Raw genomic sequence first — 8,652 nt, 5'->3', positions numbered from 1 at the left:
TTGCCGTACATTACATTCTGTCATATCATAAACTTATAGTGATCTAGTCTACTTTTCCTTATTATTACATTAACATCATTACATCCGCCTTTCTAGACACATCTTCGAACATATGCTCTGTGGCTTGTCGGAATCCCGGATCTTGCTAAATCAGAAATCCGTGTGTGCCTTGTCCTACCCCAACCACATCATCCCTTGAGATTTTTTACCACACAAAGTAGAGACCGTACATTTATATGGGCAAAGAGGGTGCCTAACACCTTTCTTCTTTGTAACCGAGGTCCCTTACTCCGAATCTTGGATTGCAGACCAGGAGTCAATTTAAAGCAAGAGAGTCATCAAATTCTCTAGCTTTACATATTTTGTAGGTTTTAACCGACTGCGGGATTTTGAGATTAAGTGGCTAGAGGCGACTCCAAATTTACATCACTCTTACAAAACAAAACATAATCGTTCAAAGTATGGGCGCCGATTTCCTAGTGTTCACGTTCACACACATCTCTCCATTTCCACGGTTAAGATTATAAGCTGGCTTTATTTGAAATACACCAAAAACCACTTTGAATAAGAATGCCTTCAGGTGATTGAAGGGGTTCATGAATCCCTACTAACCCAAGCTTTCTGGTTTGTGCTATGTCCACTCCATCTATGCATCCAATATTTATCCATTTCATATATATATTAAGGACACCTAATACTCAAGTAGGCCACATCGTAGGAAACATTGGAGATGAACCCCTCCATTGGGACACAGTTTGGCTAGTGATGCTACCACTAGCTAGGAGGATGGTGTTCGGTGCTCTGTGAGCTTCACCATGGTGTATGTCTTTTATCCACGTCGTCCATCCATTTTTCTAGAGCAGTTTAGGACTTGATCCAAAAAATGAGGTGAATCTAAATCTCAAGTGAACCTCACTAAAGGAAAACAATAGTGGTTGCATGTTCACCATTAAAAATCTCATAGGGCCCACTATAATGTTTATTTGATATCCAACTTGTCGATTAGGTCACACGGACCATGGCACACGGACCATGGTGAAGGGAACAAACAAATATCAGCTTGATCCAAAACTTTTGTGGCCTAATAAGTTTTCAATGGTGCGCATTCAATCAACACTGTCTCCCTCCCCTGATGTTGTCCACTTGAGATTTGGATCTACCTCATTATAAGGCTCATACATAAGATGATATGTAAAAATAGATGGATAGCGTGAATGAAGCATATACATCATGGTGGGACCCATGGTGACCAACCACTAGCCATTGGCTTGTATCAGGGTCACTAGTTCTTTTCTTTTTTCTTTTTTTTTTTTTAAATAATAATTTAATTCATGTAAGTGGGAATCACTTTATGAATATGAATGGTTTGAATGAAATATAAACATCATGGTGGGCCATGATGGTCTCAATGGTGAGCATTTCTATTCCACTGGTAGTGTGGCCCACTTGAGTTACGGATCTCGGACGCGGATGATACATGGATCTTCCTGGGTGTGTGGGATCCTTGATTGTGGTGCCCACTATGATGTATGTGCCTTATATCCACGTCGCCTATCCATTTTGAAAACTCATTTTAGTCATGATCCTAAAAATGAAGTAGATCCAAATTTCAAGTGGACCACGACACAAGAAATAATGGTAATTGACCATTAAAAACTTCTTGTGGACCACAAAAGTTTTAGATCAAGTTGATATTTGTGCAATCTCTTCATCCATGTCTTTGTGACCTTATCAACAATTTGGATGATAAATAAACATTCTAGTGGCACCATGAAGTTTTTAATGCTGATGATTCAATTATGGTTGTTGTTTGCGGCATGTTCAACCTAAAATTTGGATTTGCTTCATTTTTGACATCATCAACTAAAATAAACTTTCAAAATGGATGGACGGTGTGGATGTAAGGCACATACATCACAGTGGAGGCCCCCAGCTTATAGGAGAGCATAACTAAAAAATTGAAGACCCAAACGTCTATATATTACTAAAGCCGTGCAAGCTCAACGATCAACTTCAGATGACTTATGAACTGAAAATTCTGTTGATCAGACAATGAGATCATCCGATCAACAGAATTTGCCTTTCAATGGCTACAAATCAGGATGCTATAATGCTTTCCATAGTTTAACGTTTTTGATAATATCCCATCCAAAGTGGGACCCACGAGTTGTTTGCCAGTTTGGATTGTACTTGCAGGCCATGTATATGTCCGAAGCGGATTGACTAGTAAACCACACACCAGCTATATAGCTGATTTAGGTAGGTGTTGTGCGAATAGGAAGTGGATTGGCTGGTGTACCACACAACAGCTATATAGCTACTGTAGGTATGTGTTGTGGGAAGACGAGCACCGAAGCTCCGAGTTGTATGAAGGGTTCAAAGGATATCAAAGTTACATGGCCCCACAATGATGTATTTATTATATTTACACCGTTCAATTTTTAGAGATTAGTTTACAACATTATCTAAAAAAATGAATTATATTCAAAGATTATATGGACCACACTATAAATAGCAGCGGAGATAATAATTTTCACCGTTAAAAAATTATAAAGCCCACCATAACTTTTATTTTACATCCAATGTGTTCATAAGGTCACAAATATCTGAATGAAGAGGAAAAACAAATTTCATATTGATTCAAAACTTCTCAGGCACTAAAAAGGGTTTCAATAGTAGACGTTCCATTGCCCACTGGTTTTTTCAGTGTAGTCCACTTGATAGTAAGATTTGTTTTATTTTTCGCCTCAAGCTTTAATAGGAGCTCACCAAATGAATGAACGGTTTGAATATAACACATGCCTCATGATTAGACCCATGGAACTGGATAATATTAATATAGCAGCTAGGCCAGCCAATCCGCTTTCGTGCGAGTACGAGCGCTGACGCTCCTCGAGTTCGGAATTATACGAACGGTTCGAAGGAGTTCAAAGTTACATAGCCCCACAGTGATGTATTTATTATATCCACCTTGTTCATCTGATCTGGAGACCGTTTTAGAGTAAAACATTAATCATAACCAAAGATCAACTAGACCACACCACAAATAAAACATTAATCATAACCAAAGATCAACTAGACCACACCACAAATAGCAGCTGAGATAATGATTTTCACCTTAAACATTTCGTAGGGCCCAACATGACGTTTATTTTCCATCCAATCTATACATGTCATCATAAAGACCTAGAAGAAGGGAAATTTTTTTTTCATACTGATCCAAAAATTCTATGAACCCAGGAAGGGCTTCAACAGCTGACGTTCAATCCTTCACTGCTTTTTTCAATGTGGTCCATTTGGTCGTTAGATCTGTGTTATGTTTTGTCTCAGCCTCAAGACGAGCTATAAAAATGGATGTACGGTTTAGATATAACACATATATCATGATGGGATCCGTATAACTTGTTGACTTCGATGCATCAGCTACATTGCTGGTGTGTGGTACAATGTCGCATTTATGATTTATCAGTGCTTCTTGATATTCTGAGAGCGTGTTAAATCCATAGACATTTATGTTAGTTTAACACAATTTAAAAAATGGCATTGACTGGCCCTCCTCACATGTCAGGCTTATTCACAAAGATCCAGGCCACCCAAATTATGTGTCCCATTGAGAAATGGCCATATCTCCAAAATCATACCAATCAATAAATCCTGACCATCATCTTAATGGCTATCAGATTGATAGTTAAAAGTAATCTATTGAGTGGTCCAAATTTAAGTGGGAGAAGCAGATGATTTTTTATATCATGCTCCATCTACAGTTGGATCAGAAGTTGAACGGTCTGGATTTCCATAAGTATGCCATGTGTACGGGCAATAATCTCCACCATTTCCCGAGCGAGTTTGGATCTCGTACAACTGTTTGTAGCATAAGCTTATCCTACAAATCAACATGTAGGGCCCACCCGGACATTTTAGCAGCATGAGCATCCAATCCGTTCATCATGTGCACCCCCTGATGCTTTCTTGTCACCTTTGACTCCATCTAATTCCATAATAAGGTGGCCACACCGTAGGGAAAGAGTTGGGACAGGGAAGCCTACCATTAAAAAACCTTCCAGATTGCATGTGGGGTCCACCGTGTTTTTAAGTTTGATCTAATCCATTCATGGGAAGAATCTGACCGGTATGAATGGAAACCCGAAGAATCCTTTCCTTCCGAAACTGAGGGGGCCACACATGACAGAACACGTGATTTTGGAAGTTTTAGGCAAGATTTTACATACATGTTCTGCCTCATATTTATTTCAACCTGCGATTTGGGATCCAAGGAGTTTTAGGGGTCGCTCATGGTGGATGGATTGGATGCTATTAAAACATCAATTGGTGGGCCCTTCAAATTGATTTGTACATTAAACTTGGACCGAATTGACATTATGAACACTTGGATGGCAAATAAACACCGTGATGGCCCCTAGAAGGTTTCAACGGCGACCCGCATTGTCCCCACTGTTTTTGTGGTGTGGTCCTCTTGAGCTTTGGGTATACCTCATGGTCTAAAGTCATCTATAAAAATAGATGGACGGTGTGGATTTGGAAGCGGATTGGATGGTGTATGGTGGATCTAGCTGGTGTGCTGACATCACTAAGTTATGTGGGTCCCATCAAGAGCTATTATATCCCAACGAGTCCGGATCCGTCTGGCTAAACCTTAAAAATAAGAGAGATTCAAAGATCAAGTGAACTACACTGCAAAAGGTAGTAGGGATTGATCCTCTATCACTGAACGCCAACTGTTAAAAACTTTTAAAGGAACAAAAGTTTTTCTGTATTATATGTATATTTTTCTTCATCCAGGTCTGCCATTACGCCTAGGAGGTTTTTAACGGTGGACATTCAATAACTAGTGTTTCGCAATGGTGTGGTCCACTGAAAATTTATATATACCTTATTTTAGGGATCATGATTTAAAATTATCTTTCTAAATGGACGGACGGCGTGGATAAAACACATACATCATGGTGGGTCCAATTAGCACCGACCACTAGCCACCTGGCTGGTGGCGGCGTCACTAGCCAAACCGCGTCGGTGGGGCCGACGGAAATTTGCCACGTTAAGACAGTACCGACCTCGGTGCTGTGTTCTACATAAATATCCTCAAACCGGAGCCGCCTGAGAATAAAGAAGGAAAGAAAGACAGAAGACTCTACGTTTGCTTCGGTGGATGAGATGGGTCCGGACAGAACTTCCCTCTTTCTCGAAGTCCTACTTGCAATTTTGATCCCTCCTTTGGGTGTCTGTCTCAGGCATGGCTGCTGCAGCGTACGCTCTCTCTCTCTCTCTCTCTCTCTCTCTCTCTCTCTCTCTGATTTACCACACAGTTTTGTTAATGTCTGGGTCCATCGTGATGCGTGCATCCAGACCGTCCATCGTGTTGTCCACCTCATGTTTTTCTTAAATCCCAAAGATCAGGTTGACCCAAAACTCAGGTGGGCCGCATCATGCAAAATCATTCCTTAATCAAGTGGTATGGTCCACCTGAGCTTTGGAATGGTCTGATTTTTGTCATGTTTGTTCATCCCAGTGGGGTGCGTCTTCTGAATGGATTGGATGGCATACACAAGACTCGGCGGGTCGTGGAAACAATCTAGAAGTTTTTTGATGGTGGGTGTCCACATCCAAACCGTTTGTTGTGGTGTGGCCCACCTGAGGCTTGGATCGCCGATTTTCAGGCGCCTGTGAGAACACGAGTGGTGCACCTGATGGATGGATTGGATGTCATGAACACATCACAGAGGGCTCCACATGTCGAGTTGTGGGTTGAAGCTCAACCTACAAAGACATAAGCGTCTTTTTGATAATTGATATCTACACCCACTCTAATTGATAGATACACCCTTTCTTTCTTATTTTTGTAATGCAATTATACAAATCTGCACTGTTGACATACCAAAAGTAGTGTTGTGTGTCTATTAATTAGTGTGGGTTTAAATCACAGGTCCCAATTTTTAATTTTTGTTTTTCTATAATTTCAATTTTCTCTTTTCCAGTGTGAATTCTTAATCTGCTTGATCCTGACTTTATTGGGCTATATTCCGGGAATCATCTACGCCATCTATGCGATCGTTGTCATAGATCGGGACAGATACCGTGATGAATATTATCAGCCAGTCTATGCAGCATAGCTATGGCCCCCTTCTCTTTTTTCCTTGTTTGAAATGGTTTGTTTCTTTCTAACTTCTATTATGCAAATGAGTGGATTTTAAGTGTTTTCTATTTCCCATGTATAGTCATGGAACAATGATTAGCTGCAAACCCTGTAGCCCAAGTGGGCTGACATATGATCACCAGAAACGGTTCGATAGAATGGTCCAATGTGGATTAGAAATGGCCTCCAATTCCCATGATCTGATGATCAAGGCCAGCCGATTATAAGCTTGTGTCATTCATCTTGGTTTGTGGTCATTTCATTGGGGTTATTTTAGGATGTGTGATCTGTGGTGGGCCCTTCAATGTCATTGTTTTTGGATTGAATCTTTTAGATCATTTGCAGCCTATCAGACCTATTGGACACGTTTGTTTTTATATTTGTTAGATTTTATTGGTTATGTGGATGGATATGTGTGCATGTAATTGCATCATGCATTTTCAGTAGTAATGTATACACACTATTCTTGGTTCGGTCGATGCTACGATGGTGTTTCCAATTATAGTAGTCAATGTAAAGGTTAGGTCTGGCTCTTGCACAGTGTATACATTGTGCAGGTGTGCACAATAGAAGTAGTGCGTCATGAGATGCAAGTACATGAGAGATGTACCTCCACCTTCGTCCATGAGGAGATTAGGATGAGATCTCATTAAGATCAGCGTGATCAGTACCGTACCTAGCCTGAGATGATTAAGGAGATCTTGCGTGATGATCACTTGTACGGTGAGCTTTAGATTAATTTTGATGTGTGGATTGCAAAGTTTGAAGTTTCTTCTGAAAATAGTATGTATCACCCGATACATACCGATATTGCCCATGAACTGTACAATTGTATTGGCCCGTTTTGGAGTGAAACAGGCTGATGTAGGACAATATCAGTGGTGAACGATATGATATGGTACCTGATACACTGATTTAAAACCTCGTGGGTTGAGCCCACATGCTGTGAGACCTACAAGCGATTGGTCGATTTCACCCGTTTGTTGTGTGAGCTTACTTGTCTTGTAGATGACCCTAGTGTTCTTTGTTGGTCAGATTATGATGAGGTGGCACTATTTTAGTGTGCATTTTGAAGGTCATGGCTAATGGATCCGACGAGGTTAAATGTACTATAGGAAAGTGGCTAAGTTTAGTTTAGCCATATAGGTGTGTTAGAGGAACACCATATATGGGATTGCATGGTTGTTTGGATATGTGTAAAGGGTCTAGATTCAATAGACAGTTCGATTTTCACTGCTAATATTTGTAGAAAATATTTATATATTAAAAATGGTTTTAATCGATCTTGCAAAAAGAAAATTTGTTTGCTATCAAAATTAGATGAATATGTATTTAAATGGATCTATTGGGAGTCGTGTGCAAGCATAGACAAGATCAATTAGTCTCCTGCTCGTTAGATGAGCTGGTAGAGACAACATTGTTGGAACTATAGCAATGGAAAGGGAAATATACGAATATAATGAAACAGAATAAAGGAACACCACACTTGTATTGGAGATTTGTGATGGTGGCAATAGCACAATCGACGATGATCTGAAATAGTCGTTGGGTCAAGGCGCGTACATGGTTACTATATTTAAGATAGTTTGCGCCCCTTAGTATGCTGAACTGGTGCAGAAGGTCGTCGACGTGCTATCACCTAGGATAAAACGCCTCAGCAAATGGTACTCTACAACGTGCACTGGCTGCGAGAATCCCAACACCAATAACACAGAGTAGCAACACCACATTGTTTTTTAAAGTCGAAAGGAGAAAAATCTGATTTGAAATAGAAAGATAATAATAGATGGAAGAAAAATGAATTTCGAATTTTGATATGTAAAAACCGTAACCTTAAGCTGCTTTATAAAATGCAATTAGTCCCGTTATGAAAAGTTCAAGTTGAGAGAAACCGTCGCGACATTTTAGAAGCGTCACGAGTTAAGAGACTCGTTTCTCAAGATGGAAACAATCTAATCAAGTGGGCCATATCTAATGGTCATGATAAAATAGAGAATTAAAAAAAGGTTTGTAAATTTGGGCAAAACCAAGCTTATCAAGACTCAACTCAAGGAGGTCCATCCAAACCAATAGGGGTTTGATTCCCTCCCTGCGTACAAGTACATGGAGGTGTGCATGTGCGGGCATGTTTGGTTAAAGGTTTTCGGGCCAGGTTTCTCCACCGAGCTGAGCCTATGCGTGCATACGGGTTTGGTCATAACTTAACACATTTCACAAGAGTTTATGGAAGGCAAAGGCTTAAAAAACCATTTACAACTCCCATTTTATCTGATGTGGGATTAAAGGTTTTCACAAAAAGACAAAACCAAAGCAAAAATGCTTTTGCTTTTCCATAATTTTTCCTTGTATTTTTGAAATACACATAACAAAATTTTCTTTGTATTTTTGAAATACACATAACAATCCTCTACTTATTTCAAATAATACAAAACTGAAAAAAGAGGAACTACTGTGCATAAATGATAGTGACAAAATGTCTTGAACCTCACTTCGTGAATTGT

General features: G+C 39.8%; 1 protein-coding gene across 1 annotated transcript; it reads left to right on the top strand.

Annotated features, from left to right (window-relative positions):
* The first annotated feature begins 5,108 nt into the window (after positions 1–5,108).
* Positions 5,109–6,557, top strand: LOC131256938 (UPF0057 membrane protein At4g30660-like). Its single transcript, XM_058258052.1, has 2 exons — positions 5,109–5,265; positions 5,994–6,557. The coding sequence occupies exons 1-2, from the start codon at positions 5,173–5,175 to the stop codon at positions 6,126–6,128; spliced, it is 228 nt and encodes a 75-aa protein (XP_058114035.1). The 5' UTR covers positions 5,109–5,172; the 3' UTR covers positions 6,129–6,557.
* Positions 6,558–8,652: the final 2,095 nt, after the last annotated feature.

Source organism: Magnolia sinica, chromosome 9, assembly GCF_029962835.1.
Source record: "Magnolia sinica isolate HGM2019 chromosome 9, MsV1, whole genome shotgun sequence".
NCBI classification, from domain to species: domain Eukaryota; kingdom Viridiplantae; phylum Streptophyta; class Magnoliopsida; order Magnoliales; family Magnoliaceae; genus Magnolia; species Magnolia sinica.
The sequence above is the reverse complement of the archived record's forward strand: the minus strand, read 5'-3'. Positions and strand labels throughout refer to the sequence as shown.